Below are 18,083 nucleotides of genomic sequence, written 5' to 3'. Positions count from 1 at the left end.
ACATTACTAACTTCTATGACAATGACACCACATCGGACAACAACCTACGTGCAACATGACAAACAACGTCCAAAGAAACGAACAAGCAAAGAAAACAGTCCACACCCGGTGTAGCATGGCGACAGAATGGAAAAAACAGTTTTGCATGACAAGTTGACAACACCACGCAAAGGAGCATGAACAAGACCTGCAGAAGATGACACCTTAGCACGACCATGTGTAGGGCCATGCACCACCATGACCAATTCGAAACAGCACGCATACCTCAGATAACACGAACATATGCAGGTGTTGGTAACCATGTGCAGGGCCATGCACCACCATGACCACTTCGAAGCAGCACGCGTACCTCAGATAGCACGAACATATGCAGGTGTCGGTAACCACATCGGAGAAGAACCTAAGAGCAGCATGACAAACAGCGTCCAAAGACACGAACGAGTAAAGAAAAACATCCACAGTGAAACATGCAAAGCATGACACCTTAGGAGGAGCATGTGCAGGGCCAACCCTAGCAAGCCGTGAAGCATGCAAAGCATGAAACCTTAGCAAGGACCATGAAACAAAATCAGCCGTCAGCAAGCCGTGAAACGATGACTGAAGTGAAAATAACAACTTCAGAGGGTATGGAACATGCTGAAAACTCCGGCCAAAACTACATCTTCCTCAAAATAGACTTTGATAAAGCCTATGATAGAATAGACTGGTCGTTCCTCTTCCAATCCCTTCAAGATATTGGCCTCAATAGGAAATTCATAAAGTATGTCCAAACCTTGCTTGGGAATGCGTCTTCCAAGGTGGCTGTCAATGGGTCTCTCACTGGTGCTTTCCCTCTGAGGAAATCTATAAGGCAAGGTTGTCCCCTGTCCCCTCTCCTTTTTGCTATTGTTGCGGATGCTCTGGGGTGGCTGGTTAACAAGGAGATAACTGATCATAATATCAAGGGTATTGAGATCCCCAACAGGGCTGATCCTTTATGCCTGCAACTATTTGCTGATGATACGAATGTGCTGCTCCGCAATGAAGTGCAGACTGCTGCTCACTTTATGACTTGCCTGGATACCTTTTGCCTCGCCAGTGGCTCGCAAATAAACCACTCCAAGACCAGCTTCAGAGTCTGGGAAGGGTTGCCCCCTCCCTCGATCCTGTCCGCTGGTTGTAAGAGTATCCCTGATGGTGTTGTTTTCAGGCTTCTAGGAATCCCCATGGGCTTCAACATCTCTTCCAAACAAAGGTGGGACTATGTGCTCGATAAACTCAAGAATCAGGTCAAGAAATGGAGTCACATCAACACAGGGGTGGCGTCAAGAGCCTTCGTCCTCAATCACTTCATTATCCCCTCTGTTGTTTACTTCCTGGCCTGTTGGAGACCCTCTGAGACCCAACTCCAATCCCTTAACTCGATCATGGGGAACTATCTTTGGGGGGGATCTCTCAAAAGTAAGAAGGTCAGCAAAGTAGCTTTTCAGTCATGTTGCTTGGAAAAAGAGCAAGGGGGTCTTAGCATCATCAACATCGGGTTGCTTGCTGAGAAGCTTGCAGCTAAATGGGTGCAAAGGGCCATCTTTTCTAAGGATGTTTGGGCGGACTTACTCAAAAGGGATATCAATAAATTTTGGCTCAAAGGTAAAAGATCTTGGAAGGGTTTCTCTCTCAATGAAGCTTTGTTCTCAAAGGCCGATCTCTCCCCTATAGGCAGTAAACTGTGCTATAGGATGTGGGAGTCGTGGATGAAATACAAAAAGCTCTTCTGTTTTCAAACCTTTACCAAGAGAGGTAGATATGCCTATTCAGCTGACTCTGTGTGGTTTGGGCATCTTGTGTCTCCGATCTCCAATGATCAGTTCCAGACCAGTCTTTCTTGTTTCAAAGCTGGTATAAAGGTTTGGGGCGACTTATGTGACTCAACTGGCATGTTAAACAGGGATCAAATCTGCAATAAATTCACATTGTCCCGTAGTGGAGTTGAGTTGGTCATTCAGAGGTGTAATGCTCTTAAGGTTTCCATTCCCCCGCCGGGGTTGAGTTGTGACTGTATAACCTTTTCTAAAGCCATCCGGTGGGGAGACTCCAGTAACCTGGTCAAGTTACCTAACACCTTGCATGCAAGTAAGCTGATTCTTAAGCTCAATAAGAGATGGTCCTTGGCCTGGAACAAACATCAATGGGCCTTCCGATTTAAGCTCATTTGGGCCTTCGCTCATGAAAGAAAACACGCCATTTTGGCCTGGCTTGTCATGCACAAAGCGACCTGGACCCTTGAGAAGGCCCTGAAGTTTGGGCATGGTAACGGCCTTTGTCCCCGCTGTAAGTCCAAGATTGAAACGGTCCCCCATCTCTTTTTCTCTTGCCCAGACACTAGACAATTCTTGGATGTTCTTAACAAGGCTTTTAAGAAAATTAGGAAAATCCCTTTGAGCTGGAAAGAAGTCCTCTTAGGCGAATGCCACTCACTTGACCCTTTAACGTGGCAGTCCGTCAGAATTCTGTTTCTTTGGCATGTTTGGAAGCAGCGTAATGAAGCTCTTTATGGAATCAAAACTAATCACCACTTTTATCTTTTTCTTGACAGTGTACTCAAGCTAATACATCAACTCCGGCCGAGTGGTGTTCCCATGGAGGTGGACCGGTGGCAAGACCTACCTTGGAGGAAATGGAAGAGATTCCATGTCTCCTCGCATTGCCAAACAAAGGAAGCTATGATACAAGAGCTTCAGCTAGAATGTCAAAGAAGACTTCAGAATTCTGAGTACTACGTCCAGGCTTCAGAAAGCTTCTGTGGGGTTCCTTAAGCCCTCATGGCCCCAATCTTCTGCTCATGAGATTTTCTCAGCCTCTTGTCTGAATTGAAGACAGTCTTGCTTCAACTGGGGCTGGCTGGCCACTGCCTAGAGCCTCAGTCTGTGCTTCAGGTTTTATATGTCAAACTGGTACAGCAAAGTTGTTATGCTGCAATGTTTTTTGCCCTTAATCTTCTGCTCTCTATGTTTAACCATCCTCTCTCCCGAAATAGAAGAGGGGCTGGTCGCCGTGTACCTCAGCAGGATTTGTCTCTAGAACTGTTGCATCAGAATTTCTTTTTACATGTATTGGTGCTGGCCGAACTGTTCATGATATGTGTTTCAGAGTTTTGTCCCCCTTTTTTCTGAAGGGTTCACCAGGTCACTGTGTCTCCCCATGGACCTTCCACATGGGATCTTGTATCAACATTTTCTTTTAATATATTCCGCTGTTTTAACTAAAAAAAAAAATAACAACTTCAAGACACGTGTAATCGAACTTTATTTACTAATTATTTAATTGAAAAGAGAAAACTGTTTGGTGGTGTAAGCTTAGCTTTTGGGGAATGATAACAACACAGCAGTGTTCCTCTTTTTTTGTGAGGAACCCTTTGTATTGCTGCTGCTGGCCATCCAAGCACAGCCTGTCCGCCGCCATGTTTGCCATCACCCCATCTGCACCTTCTTCGGGTGGTGGTGGTGGCGCCGGTGGTCAGCAGCATCACCATCAAATGCACCCGCAGCAGCACCTCCATCAGCAACAGCAGCAGCAGCTCCAACTTCAGCAACAGCAGCAGCAACAGCTCCTTAAGCATCAGCAGTCCATCATCCAGCAAGCCATGCTTCAACAGCAGGCTGCCCTCTATCATCCGGCCGTCCTCGAAGCCATGTCACAGGTAAGAACCCCCCTTTCTTCTTAATCAATTCAGAGCTCAAGTTAGCTTTTTCTGCCGTTAATCTCTCCTTGCCTTGCCCTTAATGCCGTTAAATCTTTAGTAATCTTGGTTTTCCTGCCATTTATTCCTCTGAGTCCTGTTTTGCCTGTCGTTAATCTCCCTGTTTCACGTTCTTCTAATCTCGTTTTAATCTTCTGTTAATTTTTCCTTATTTCTGCTTTTCCTGTCATTAATCCTTCAATCCTTGTCATCATTACATTAATCCTTTCTGAATGTGGTCGTTTGCCTTAGCCCCTCTCTCCCTTTTGCTCCAAAAATGCTAATTTTAAACATTTTTCCTGAATTTCTATCACCCAGAAGAGTTGGCTTCTTCCTGTTGTCAGAAAAGCATTGCTTTAGGATTGACTTTGGTGTATTTATCACTGTAAGAAAGGAGTACTTTTAGGGTTTGATTCAGCTGTATTTCAGTAACCCAAGGCCATCTTATGGAAAGGCTCAGCAAAATGCTTTCTGCATGCTTTGCCAATTTTTGACAAGGTCTGCCCATTCTGCCCTAGAATGTTGGCGAGGGTCGGGCAACAGCGAGTCACACCTCAGGACAAAAAGGAGGGGCCCTTGTCCATTCCTTGATGTCAAGGTTGGGGCCTTCTCTGAGGTCGACGATGGCTGCAGCCACCTCAAATTTCAAAGTTGATGCAGACATCTGACTTTGGTCAGATTAGATACACCAGCAATTTTTGGAATTTGCAAAGATTTGTGTCTATTGCCAAATTTTGACATTGACGTGGTTTTTTTTTTTTTTTTGGCATACTCTATGGAACTTTTGTTCTTATAAATTCATCAAATTGTCTCCCTATTACGCCAACTCAGGGAAAAAAGTGCATGAAAGCAGTGCATGTTTTTGTACTTCTAGCATCCCAGAAAGCACTGCCTTGAGGCTTAGTGGTATTTTTTCGTTGCAGACCTTCAAGTATGATTCAGGACATCTCCTTGTCTCAGAAAAGAAGTGTAGCACTTGCATTCTCCAGTGCTCAAAAAAGGAATTCTTCAGGATGCTCCTAGCAGCACAGCAAGGTCCAGAAGTCAAGGAAATAGTGCATTAGGTTCAATGCAAGTTTCTTTCATCAATGCAGGAAAGGCAAGGTTCAGACTAGAACTAATGAAATGCGTGTTTTAGGTGTTCAGGATTCTCTCTACATTTTTACTGAATAGAAAAACAGGGCTTCAGGGCTAGGGAACCCTTTTTCTTTGCCTAGAGCACAGGCAGATGGTGGCTCATCTCTGACATGTCCGGGCAGAATGGATGGGATGAGCCCTTAGGACAAGGTTTTGAGGGCAATTTTGTACAGGGTGTCCTTTTGTAAAGCAAGGCTTAGAGTTTGCAGAGAGGTTTTTTTTTTCTTGTTTGACTCAGGAGTGGTGGAATTGTATCGCATTTTTTTCAATTTTTTTGACTGTCACCTTCAATGATCCTCAGCATGTTGTTTTCTTGTCTGTCCATTTCTATTTTTTCCAACCCTGTGCATTGCTCATGTTTTTGGTTTGTTTTTGCCTGTGTTTTTTATTTTTTTCCCCCTTTTCCAATTTTAATTTTGCAGATTGAGCCTATCCCAAGTGGAAATCTACCATTAGGATTTGATGCTACTTCATGCCGCAGTGTGTGAGTTTGACTTCAGCAACTTTACTTTTTCTTTGGCTCTCCCATTTTACTTTAGAGTTTTCCACTTTGTTCCGCTTGTGGGACAGGTTCGTGACCATCATAGGTGGGGTAGATTTTCATTTATTTCTGCACCTCGCATCTTAAGTTCTGAAGCACCCATCAATTGGTTTTTAGCTAGTGCATAAAGAAAACCTTGATTGGGATACTTATTTTTTTAGAGAATGAAGGTTTTGACTGCATGGGGTTCTTTTGAGTGGTTTTTTGAAAGCGTCTTGACTATTTGAGAATTGATAGCGCTGTTTGCAATGCAGGTATGTGGGCAATGTTCATCATAAAGTTACAGAAGCACTTTTGGCGGAGGTTTTTACCACAATAGGCCCTCTTGCAGGCTGCAAACTTATCAGGAAAGAGAAGGTATGCTTGCACTTGAATGCTTGATTTTGTTTGATTGTTGGTATAGCATGCATTCAGATCCTTCCCCTGTATACTTCAATTTTCATGACAAAGAAGTATTAGCAGCATCATGATCCTTATTACCACCTTTGCTTGTAATTTTTTTAAGTTGCTGATGTGCTTCAATAGTGACGCCTAAAATAATGGAGGGTGCAAACTTATCAGGAAAGAGAAGGTATGCTTGCTTGAATGGTTGATTTTGTTTGATTGGTATAGCATGCACCCAGATCCTTGTCTTTTAAGTTGCTGATGTGCTTCAATAGTAACGCCTAAAATAATTGAGGGTGCAAAGTAGTTGTGGCCGGTTAAGTACATTTACTGTCAACATGCTTGCTCTTTGATACAAAAGAGGCCTTTGCAGAATGAGCATTTGGGCACTTGAGTGTCACATCCTTGCTTAGGTTTAGAGGAATGAGCTAGTGCTAGACCTAGTGCGCACAGGAAAAGTGTGAAACTCACGAGATGGGCACGCATAGTTACAAAATGTCCCAATTGAATGTAAACAAAATCCCTTAAAAACGATAAAATAATGAAAACAAAAACGGACCACAATGCCATGTCATCATGCCACGCCAATAGGCTCACATGCATAGCAAGATCTAGTGGTGAAAGTGCAACGTTACATGAGGCAGTATAGGTTGAAGTGCACCACAATGGTAACAATGGTAGCACTCACCCACTTATCATCATTATACTCTCCTTCCTTCACCTTTGTAGAAGTGGTTCACAAGTCTTACAATCTCACCCTCCTGCTCTAAAGAGTACCAGAGTTGCTATTCATTTGACTTGGTTTGGTAGGATCTTGACAGTCCTCGACGGGCATGATACAGTAATGTGTTGAGGTACATAACCACGTTGGAGGTGCCTCATGGGTATCTGGTGTCCATTTTCCTTGATAGAGTTGCCTTTGAGGACATCCTCTGGGACTGTTTGGTTGAGTGATTGAAGTTTTTTATCTAGTAGGGGCTGTTCAGACTCTGGGCGAGAGACTAGGGCTAGCAAGGACGAGGTCTGGATTGGCCTTTGGTCATGTTAAATGCAGTCTAGTAGCGAAAAAGGGCAAAAAGCGTATGTATAGGCTGAATGCTAACTATAGCCCAGGCTGGTCTATAAAGGGGTACCTAGGGGAGGCTAGGGCTCAATTAGGGAGCCGTTGCGCGCAGTTTGTCTGTTATTTTTTGCCCGTTTCTAGCCGTTTCTAGCCGTTTATGGCTGTTTGGCTTGGCCATTTGGGGATGCCTTGAGCCTTGAGGCTTGGCCCTTGGCCCTTGCCTCTCTCTTGCCTTGGCCTTTAGGCTTGGGGCCTTGGGCCTTGAGGCTTGGCCCATGCCTCTCTCTCTTGCCTATCTAATATCTATATAAGAACAAGGCTACAAGGCTACAAGCACACACACACCCCTTCAAGTTTTCAACTTTCAAGGCTTCAAGGCTTCAAACTTCAAACTTCAAAGTTCAAGCAACTCTCTCTCTCAACTTTCAAGCCTCAAGCCTCAAGCTACACTCTATGAGTGTATCTACTCTCTCTAGTCTCTCTCCCTCAAGCCTCATTTTGATGGTACTTCCAAAGTAGAATAAGTGTAGAGTAGAAAACAAAAAAAAAACTATTTTTTGAGTGCCGTCCCCTCCCCCGTTCCCTACTTATGGCCGTCCCCCATCCCCATCCCCCGTCCCCTGTGACTATGGGCTGGGAGGTGAGCCACTAGTTGGATTTTGTTGTGGTCATCGTTGCTGATTCTCAAGCAGGTTATCTTTTCTGAAGGAGGGTTCCATGTACGTGTGATTTTAACACTGGTACACTCCACGACATTCTAAAACTCACTTCCTGTCTTGGGAATGCTTCGATTATCATGAGAGCTGGCTTGGGACCCACCATTTACATTGTGGTTCCCATTTGGATGGCTGCCATTGATGGTCCCCTTTGTGGGATCTCTCTCCATGGAGTACCTCTTCTTCCCGCTCCTGTGTGCCTCCCCATGTGCCACTATTTGCATCGTGGTTCCCATTTGGATGGCTGCCATTGACTGTCCCCTGTGTGGGATCTAACTCCACCGATTACCTATTCTTCTTTCTGTGCCTATAGCGGCATCCCGCATTGAATTGCTGTGCTCTAGTCCTAGCACTCAGGCAGATTAGATCTGGATTGGTGTGAGTTGCATGTTGTGTAAACAACTTTGACTGGTGCCGCCTTGTCATGGGTGGACTACTTGAAGCATCATGAGTTTGGATGTGGGACAACTGTCGTGCGTTGGGTGGGTCGTGAAGTTGTCTGGCAAGGACAAGGACAAAGCAACTTCCTCCTCAGCAGCCATCTTGACAGCATGAGCTGTAATGAGTCTCTCACTGGAGCTCCCTATGCCAATAACGCTGTCCACACTTGGCTGCTCATTGGGAGCCTGGACAATATTACAATGAACTGGCACAATAGCCCTTACAAACTCATGAATCCAGCCACGTACTTGACCTCTGAGCTGGCCAATGGGTAGAAGCATGTCCACGCACACTCGGAAGAGTGTGATGTGACATATGGGCATTTTCGTTTAGTGTTGTTTTTCTGTAACCTCTAGACAGCCATTTGTACTTCTGGCTGCTGTGTATGTGGGCCCGGGCTCTCAGAGGTAATACATTTTCGAGTAGATTATTTGTGTATGATTGTGCTTACGCAAGTCTTCCCTTGTACTCGTTTCTCTGTTAGTACTTTTTGAGCACCTATAGGTTCATAGATATCCTGGAAAGTGATCATGGATTAGTCCATTTGAAAGTTTCTATATTGTAGCTAGTCGACCTCCTGTTGGGTCAGGGCAAGGCAACCACTCGTGAATCTGTAATCTAGAGCAGACATCTCAGGAGACAACATACTACTACAGCTGAATATGTCCGAGGGGTTTTATTTGTGGATGTTATTTGGTCATGCACAGTCATGAATGTCCTCGGCCTCACCTCATACTTCACCACTTCTCCACTAATTACCTCTCAGTACGCATTTCATAACATATGACTGTGGATACTGGCTTTGGTTTTGCCTTATGCTTGTTAGACTTCTTTTTCATCTCTTTTTTTTTTTTTTTGTGGGGGGGGGAAGGGTTTTACATGTTAATGCTCCTCCTCCTCCTCCCTGTTGTATGCTGGATAAGTGTTAGAGGATGCCATGAATGACAGGCATGAGTAATGGCCCTGAATTGATAGTCTGTTTTGGCTATTTTTTAAGGTTTAAGACGCTTACATTAGCTTAGGTTTAGTTGAATGCACACTGACTTTACAATGATTAAGTTCAACTGTTTCTCAGCCTTATTGGTCTATACAAGCAGAGCTGTTAGATTATTGTTTCTTGTCTTGGCAGTCATCATATGGCTTTGTAGACTATTTAGATCACTGGGCTGCTGCAGCTGCCATTTTAACTCTCAATGGAAGGCAGATGTAAGAGTTTCTTCCTTCATCTAAAGCTTGCACATGGCATTTATAGTTCTTTGCTTGAGTGCATATTGACATTTCTAACATTTTGCTTCAGCTTGCCTGTAGCATTTTACATCACTTACTCTTGCTGTTTTGCTTTCAAAGTTAATGAATTGAGTCGGATGATGGCTCTTAAATGCTTTCTGCAGATTAGGCCAACCCATCAAGGTTAATTGGGCTTATGCAGGTGGGCAAAGAGAAGATACGACAGGTACCCATTAGTTTCAGTGAGCTAAATTTTGCCTAATCCATAGTTTGGTTGGGGTTAAGTCTATGAGGCGCTAATGTTGTGGGTGTTGCATTTGTTCTGGTAAGCTTAGGGTACTGTTTGAGCTATTGTTCAACTTTTTGACAAGGTCACTATTGGGACTGCTTGTTTTCTTTGCAGGGCATTACAATATTTTTGTTGGTGATCTTAGTGCAGATGTCACTGATGCTGCACTCTTTACTTTCTTCAGTATTTATCCAAGCTGCTCGTAATCTCTCTCTCTCTCTCTCTCTCTCTCTCTCTCTCTCACTTCAACGAAGAGGGGAGGAAACTACTGGCTTTATGGCTTGAAAAGGTTGATGCTAGCTAGCATTTGTGCTTTCTTTCAAATAAGCTTGTCTGGGGTTCAGACCATTCAGCACAAGGGGTCTTATCAATGGTCACACTTGTGCTTGAATTCAGCACAAGGGGTCTTATCAATGTTCACACTTGTACTTGCAAGAATTTGTTGGTGACCTGGTCGTTTTGAGGTTTGGGTAGGCACTACAGCTCACTTCAATAATTAATTGGAATTTTCGTGTAGAGATGCACGAATCATGTGGGATCACCGAGCTGGTCGTTCAAGGGGCTTTGGCTTTGTTTCTTTCAGGAACCAGCAGGTGGGCCGAATATGGTGCAGCTTGTCCCTTAAATTGAAAGGATTTTTCAGCTTAGTGGTGGTTGGGATAATTTTGTTGGGCATGGCGTTCTGATGGCATGTTGCTTACCAATTTGTCATGAGGTTGTTCAATTCTCTAAAAATTTCTAATTAGAAACCACAATCGTTCTCTGCAGGATGCAGAGAAAGCGATTGCTGAGATGACAGGTATACCTTTGGGTCATTCTGTTTGCCTTCTAATCTTTTTTTTTTTTGTGTTCAGAATATGAACACAGCTGATTTATGCTTTAATCTCTTCAATCAGGAAAGTGGCTTGGCAGTAGAGCAATTCGTTGCAATTGGGCAACTAAGACTGGAACTCTCATAGGGCAGGGTGCGGCTGCAGGTATTCCCACCATGAATTCTATTGTGGATGGGGAAGTGACAAATCCAGCTTTTGTAGCAAATGGTAGGATCTCATTAGAGACCTCAAATTTGAGATCTGGGTTTAAGTCCCATTCCAGCGCTTTAGGTGTGGTTATAGAGTGATGTGACTGGCTTGGCTGTGATTCTAAAATACTCTCCCCCACCAAAAAAAGAAAGAAAGAGAATAATTAAAAATTAAAACAAGAAATAAAATCCCACAAGTTTTTAAATCTTTTTTTAATGGAGTGAGCTTGCATCCTTGGCAGAGGAGCATATGTTCAGAACCCATGAGGAGATCACACTGTTTTTTGGCACTTGCTGTTTTAGCAGTTGTCTAATATTTCATTTCTTTTTTGCAATAGCATTTAGGGATGCTTTAGGCATCATTTATTATAGATTGTATACATTCTGCACTTTTTTTGGGTCTCATAGGCCATTTTGGCCTTAATCTGATGTTAGAAATCTCTCTGTCTCCCCCCCCCTCCCCCCCTTCTTCCTAACGTTTCATTTTCATCTTTTGGTATGGTAGCTCTAATGGACGCTATATGCGTTCATAGTTTGTATAAATCCTGTATCAATTGGTGTGAGTGAGTGAGTTATTGTTTTTTGTTTTTGTTTTTTTTGTTTTTTTATTTTTTTTGCAGAAGTACATCAAGAAGTAGAGACAGCGCCTAAAGAAGCTCCTGAAAACAATCCTGAGTATACCACTGTGTATGTAGGCAATCTTGCGCATGAGGTGAGGATTCTTATAATCATCCTCTTTGGGAACACGCACAAGGCTTGCACACATGATCTTTGTTGAGCATAATGCTCCCCCCATATACTACCCCCCCCCCCCCCCCCCCCCCCCCCCCTGGCCCCCAATTTTACTCCCTTCATACACACGGGGTCTTTGTTAAGCATAACTGTTTCCCTTCTCTTCACACACAGGCGTGTGTGCACCATGTGTGCATGCACACATGAAGGACCTGCGCACGCATGTGTGCACACATGAAAGGACAAGAAATTGAAAAAACCACTTAGTAAAACAATATTCCTCGCGGAAAGGGGGGGAAAAAATCTCCCACAACCCACTTAACCACACATCCACAACACAATTCAACCTTGCTGCTTAACTTCCTGAAGGAAACTCTACAAGACAATGTCCCAGAAAAAGGAAAAAGAAAAGAAATCCCAATGCCCCACCTTCATAGTCACAGGGGACGGAAGGGACGGACGGTTGGAACAGAGGGACGCCGAGTCGGGATGGATCAGCAACGGGGACGGCAGGGGACGGTCGGACGTCCCCCTGGAGGTGTCCCTCACAAGGGACTAGAATAAGTGTAGAGTAGAAAAACTTCAAAAAAAAAGTATTTTTTGAGTGCCGTTCCCCGTCCCCGTCCCCGTCCCCGTTCCCTACTTATGGCCGTCCCGTCCCGTCCCCGTCCCCCGTTACCATCCCCTGTCCCTTGTGACTATGCGGGCCACCTTGGATACACAACATGATCTGCTTCCCTTCCTGGAGGAAATACCAGAAGACAAGCAAGCTTGATGTTTTTGTTTAGCACAACTGTTTTTACCAATCACTAAGCCTTAGAGCTACTTATGGGTTAATTCTCATACCTTTTCCAGGTAACACAAGGTGGGCTGCATAGACAATTTCATATGCTAGGGGTTGGAATAATAGAGGATGTGTGAGTTCAAACAGAGAAGGGTTTTGGCTTTGTTAGGTACCGCACACATGAAGAAGCTGCTCTTGCCATTCACGCAGCAAATGGAAGGATTATAGGTGGAAAATCTGTGAAGGTACGTAAAATATATGTATGCCATGGTACAGTGGTAGTGTTTCTCTGGAAGGTTGCAAGCAGAATATAGTCTGTGCTCTCTAAGTAATGCCTCTTTCTTGCTCTTTTTTTTGAAGCTGAGTTCTTTTTTCTTGTAGTGTTCTTGGGGAACTAAGCCCACCCCACTTGGAACCTCATCAGGTTCTCTGCCTCTTCCAACACCAGTACTACCTTTTGAAGGGTTGATGGGAGCTGGTTTGAGTCAAGGATATGCTACAGCTGACTTACTGGCTTATCAGAGGCAACTGGCATTGACACAAGATGGTTACCTCTTCCAAATCAGCAGAATATAAATATGAGCTTTACAGGCATGGGTGTGGGTATCAGAACTGGATTTGGCAACCTACAAATGGGTCTAGGGCAGCATGTTTGGTTGCTTGCGTTGGGAACCTAAACCTCTATATTGGCTTTAATAAAATCCTTAAGCTTCCAAGAGTAGTCATGGCATCCACATGGCTCTCCTTGTTGTGGCTTGTGGTTCTGGCTTCTCTTTAAGCCTTTCTTTTAAGTTCAAGTTCTTATTTCTTATCTTCCTTTTTCTTGTGGATTTAAGACTACACATCTTCAATTAAAAGGCCATAATATCATTTCAACTTACAAATATTCTTTAATTTCCACACCATCTAAAGTCTCCATTCTCATTGATCCTTAATGAGACACTCTAAATGATCCTAGTCCTTTGTATTCCAATTTTAGTCTCTCAAAAAGGGCACATTTCTAGCCAACTGCTCATGAACAATGATTCCAAGACTAGTAGTAACATACTCCATGGGCATGATTGCTTCTAGCCCAAAGGCAATCTTTCCAGCCAATTGCTTTTGACTATGATTTTGTGACTAGGTACAACATACTCCATGGGTATGATTTCTTCTTGAACAATGAGTCGAGACCTGGTACAACATACACCATGGGCATGATTTCTTCTAGCCCAAATTATTACCCATAGCATCCTTTGTAAGCCCATAGTGTATAGTCATGAGCTTATGCTCCTGGTCACTTCTACTGGCTTTTATCATTTCTATAACAATGACACTTAACGGCTTGTTAGTGCTTTCCACTTGACCATTAGCCAAGGAGATGTCTTGTGATGAACTACCAAGAATTTTGCAAGTAAGAACTTCACCAATTCGTTAATGAAATGAGAGCCTTGATCGCTAACTAGTTTTAGACATGTAAATTGAGCAATGATATTCTTGTATAAAAACTTGGTAGTAGTCAACAGTCTTACGTGTAGCTTTATCTCTAGCCCATTCGGCCATGTAATCTATAGTAACATTGATGATGTATTATGCTTGCGTCATTTTTTATGTAGGATTACTAATTGGACTCGTAAAGTTTATACCCCATTTTTAAAAGAAGGTTAAAAAATGATAGGAGTTCAGGTTAGTCTATTCTTCTCATGAGGTATATCCATCACACCACTTTACAAAATTGGGTTACATCACCAAATAAGGTTGGCCATCTCATAAGCCATCATGACTTTACATGTTGTAGTTTTAGCATCATAATATCCAATAGCTACACCTACATGTGCTTGTTTTAGGGATACAATCCTTTCCTTACACTTTACTCCAACTATTAACTAGTAAGGAACAACTTTCTTGATAAGTAGCTCCTCCATACTAAGTCAAAGTTACGTATTAAGAATCATCATGGTTTAAGCCACTACTAGATTAAATTAGTATAGTAGAACTTGCTACGAGATTATTACACACTTATTATATGTTACAAATACCTCGTGTTAAGTCCTCATTAACCCTTGATTGAGTTAACATGCATTAGTATGTCCTGAGAATAACATGTTTGGCTACATCCATTATACTTTCTACAAGCTAGGTTAAGCCTTTGAACCTTTATGATGAGTGAACATGTGACAAAAATAACATGGCAGTTAAAGGCAATTAAAACCACAATACCATGTAATGGTATGGACTTAAATAGAAATTCGACCAAAAGATAATCACATGTTGAAATATGCAATAAATGTTAAAAATTGGGATGCCTTATATGGCATGGTGCCATGTGATTCTTGGTTTTCCATATTGTATATAAAAATGAGATTTCCATTAAGTAAAATGGCAAGAATTTTGAGGTTGCTTTTATATAATTATGTGGTGTTATGTGAATGTACACACACACACACAAAAAAGATGAAGAGAGAGAGAGAGAGAGAGAGAGAGAGAGAGAGAGGGAGGGAGAATCTCTCAATGATTCATTACGCTTTTTTCCTTTCCCTCTATAAAATTTTGAAGCCATTGGGGTAGATTTAGTGGGATAATTGTAATAATGGTACATATCAATGAAATTTTTGCGACCTAAAATTTTAATTCGAAACCTTCTAGCCTTTCTCCTAGGATTCTAGATTACCCTAGCTTTGCTCCTAGGGTTCTAATTACAAAAGCTCTTTGAATGCTAGCCAGTGTTTTATTCACTATTATTTGTATCTTTGGAAATGTGAAAGCACTATCTCCAATAATTTATAGCTAAATTTTATAACATCTACGATGCACGCTTATAAAAGAGTGTTTTTACATTTATTGGATAAAGTAAAATGATAATACAGTTAAAGTGTTTATACATTTAAAGTAAAATTAATAAAATGATAATACGCATATGATGTGTAATATATGCACATAAGAGAAGCAAGCTTGCTCCACATATAAAGAAAATTAATGAAAAATCACATAAGAGAACTATTTAAAAAATAACATATTTTTAGTGTGGCAAACTAATTGTTACAATATAAGGCCTTGATAAGGTCTCAAAATCAAATTTTGCATACTTTAATATATGATAGCTCTATTTCAAAGTCATATCTTGAAAATAATGGCACCCTTCACATAACTGAGCCAACAAAAGTAGAAAATGTTTATCTTAGTAAAACTATATAAAGGACAATGTATGATGATTCACTATTTTAGCCTTTCTAGTATTGGAGCCTCCATAGGAGAAAAGACACCAAATCATTGGGGGGCAAGAGGTGCAAAACCCACCACCTTGGAAAGACTCTTGTTTGTCTTAGTAAGACTTTATGAAGGACAACATGTGATCATTTACATTTTTAGCCTCGTTTGGTAGAGGTCATCATGGTTGAGCCGGGGCCTCCACAGGAGGAAATACACCAAATCCTTGAGAGGCAAGAGGTGCAAAACCCACCATCTTGGAAAGACTCTCTTGCATCATTCTTCTAGAATGACTATTATTGCAAAGCTCAAGCAAGGATAAACCTGCATTGTCATTAAAAAGTTACACCTTCAGAAAAGATTGTTCTCATTACATGCATTTTTTCTTGATTCTAGATGATGATAATGTTGTATACCATGATGGTGCTGCATGATTGTGAAGTGGAATTCATCAAGTATATGTTTAGCCTTTATAGTAAGTCAAGGTTGGTCGTTATGTATAAAGCATCATGGTTTAATCCACTATTAGAGGAAATTCATATAGCACAACTTATTGCGAGCTTACTATGCAGGCTTATTACATGTTACAAATATCTTGTATTAAGTCCTCATTAACCCTCGATTGAGTTAATATTATGCATTAGTATGTCTTAAGTTTAATGTGTTAAGCTACATCCATTAAGCTTTTTGTAAATTGGGTTAAGCCTTTATGGTGAGTTAATATGTGGCATGATCCGTTGATGTTTCAGAGAAAGGGTTAGCTAATGTGTAACAATGTGTGTACCAAAAGGAGAATGGCGGCATGAGTGAAGCCTTTAGAGTAGGTTAGTCTTATAAATAGAATGAGTAAGGGTAAAGTAATGTATGTAAGGAGAATGAGGGGTTAAGGTTTTAGGAGTGGTTCAAAAGTTAATGAGTAAGGTTATAGGAGTGGGCCAAGTTAATGATGTGATTAATGGAAATTGTATGATTCTATTGAGGGTGAGAAGAGTTGATGAGTTGGTTAATAGGGTTGTGGGTGAGTAGGGTATGGAGGGTTAGGAAGGATATTAGTTTTAGGGTATGGTGGATTAGGAAGGGTATTGGTGTTAGGGTATGGAGGATTAGGAAGGGTATTGGTGTTAGGGTATGGAAGGATATTGGTTGTAGGGTATGGAGGATTAGGAAGGATATTGGGTGTGAGGGTATGGAGGATTAAGAAGGAGATTTGTGTTAGGGTAGGAGGATTAAGGAGGATTTGTGTTAGGGTAGGAGGATTAAGAAGGAGATTAGTGTTAGGGCAAGAAGTTAAGAGGGTGGTGAAGACCTTCTCCGGAAGCGAGGTTGGTGTAGAGATCAACGACGTTGGGGCAGTTGTCTTGGCACTGAGGATGGCAGAGGGATTTAACAAAGGAGTTCTCGAGGAGGGCGTCGGAAGACATGCCCACCCACACCCTCTCCAGCCCACAGCTCTTCACGCAGTCGTCCGTTTCCACCCACTCCGGAAACCCATCCGCCGCCACCCCGCTCGCCTGCTTAATCACAACCTGTAACCCACCATTAGCCTCACCCATTCCACTAATCACCAGCTGCACCACTAGCAAGCCTCGATTAAGCCGGCTAGATTAATCATCGCTCATCAACCAGGCTAGATTTATTACGTCTTAATGAAACTTGCTTAGGACGTTAATCATTTGAACGAGTAGTTGCATGGACCTGGCATTCATATTGGATATCCCCATCTCTTGCCACACTCTTCTCAAGTACACACCTTGCTCCTGTGGAGGATACCGAGAAGGCGCACAAATCAACGGGAAGATCTTCGCATTCAAGCTTGGCTGTTGCAAAACATGGAAAACACACATTAGCACCTGAAATTATCATCAACTCCAACTAATCATGAGAGCTTTGATTGATGCAAATGACAGCAATTAAGGTTTATCGTCACTGTAGGCCTCTAATCAATGCCCTTAATCACTTCTCAAGGTCCTCGGATGGTGGGCTCTAATCAATGCGCTTAATCAAGGTCCTCGGATGGTGGGCTCTAATCAATGCCCTTAATCACTTCTCAAGGTCCTCGGATGAATGCAAATGGCAATATAAATCAGGTTTTGGCCCTTGAATTAGTGCAAATGGAGATTATATCATCAACTATAGGGCTCTAATTAATGGGTCTAATCACGCTTACCTGAGGCTAAGAGGAAAACGGCACAAAGGTGAAAGGAAAAGAGAATTGCAAAGCGTTCCATTATGGTTTCTAGATGCAAAGCTCTTAACCTTTAAGACCTTATAAAAGTGGAGTTTGTGCTCAAAGCAAAAAGCCTTCCTTAATTTATAGTAGACACCCTTACTATTTCAACCTTATTATAGTATTGGTGAGCATTTCAAGCATGACTTTTCAATGCCCCCCCACGCCCTTTCCTTGTACACCTTCAACGAGTAGCCCCTTCATATTCTCCCCTTTTCATATTATAACCCTCTCACCCCCATCATTTGGTCTTCCACACCATATATTCTCTCCTTTTCACATTATGACCCATCATTTGGTCTTCTACACCATATATTCTCTCCTTTTCACATTATGCCCCTTCCATCCATCCATACCTGGTCTTGCACAAAATTTTTCCTTCAAATTCTCGACTTCCAACCGCTCACTATTGTCACTGCAGTGCCCCCCTTGCAATAGTTTACATAGTTTAAGTAAAATTCCTTCTTGTTTTTCCTAGTGCCCACATTGCAACAATAGCTTGCACAGTTTAAGTAAGATTACTGTCTTGTTTTTCCTTCACACAAGTACCATTGTTGAAAAAATCAAATTCGGATCTAAGATCACTAAAATCAAATTTGAATCATCGAAGATTATATAGC

At 42.2% G+C, this 18,083-nt stretch overlaps 1 protein-coding gene and 1 pseudogene across 3 annotated transcripts; one reads left to right on the top strand and one right to left on the bottom strand.

The window, feature by feature from the left end:
- Positions 1-3,305: 3,305 nt before the first annotated feature.
- LOC147624997 (oligouridylate-binding protein 1-like) lies at positions 3,306-12,863 on the top strand (annotated as a pseudogene). The gene is made up of 12 exons (XR_015268897.1): positions 3,306-3,676; positions 5,275-5,336; positions 5,648-5,750; positions 9,127-9,203; positions 9,389-9,450; positions 9,628-9,715; positions 10,031-10,106; positions 10,282-10,312; positions 10,410-10,553; positions 11,155-11,246; positions 12,122-12,295; positions 12,432-12,863. The product of XR_015268897.1 is annotated as an oligouridylate-binding protein 1-like (transcript).
- A 2,327-nt stretch (positions 12,864-15,190) lies between these two features.
- On the bottom strand, positions 15,191-17,538 carry LOC147624996 (uncharacterized). Of its 2 annotated transcripts, none has more exons than XM_086818924.1 (4): positions 17,404-17,538; positions 16,932-17,053; positions 16,543-16,762; positions 15,191-15,560 (listed from the first exon to the last, which is right to left on the bottom strand). In XM_086818924.1, exons 1-4 carry the CDS (start codon positions 17,462-17,464, stop codon positions 15,418-15,420), a joined length of 546 nt encoding a protein of 181 aa, XP_086675050.1. In that variant the 5' UTR covers positions 17,465-17,538; the 3' UTR covers positions 15,191-15,417. The 2 variants fall into 2 exon arrangements, with proteins under 2 accessions (XP_086675050.1, XP_086675051.1); XM_086818925.1 differs by having other exon boundaries at positions 16,543-16,747.
- Positions 17,539-18,083: the final 545 nt, after the last annotated feature.

The sequence above is a fragment of the Cibotium barometz genome, chromosome 24 (assembly GCF_041138505.1).
Source record: "Cibotium barometz isolate CiBa-2024 chromosome 24, ASM4113850v1, whole genome shotgun sequence".
Lineage (NCBI taxonomy): Eukaryota > Viridiplantae > Streptophyta > Polypodiopsida > Cyatheales > Cibotiaceae > Cibotium > Cibotium barometz.
This window is presented reverse-complemented; position numbering and strand designations above follow the sequence as displayed.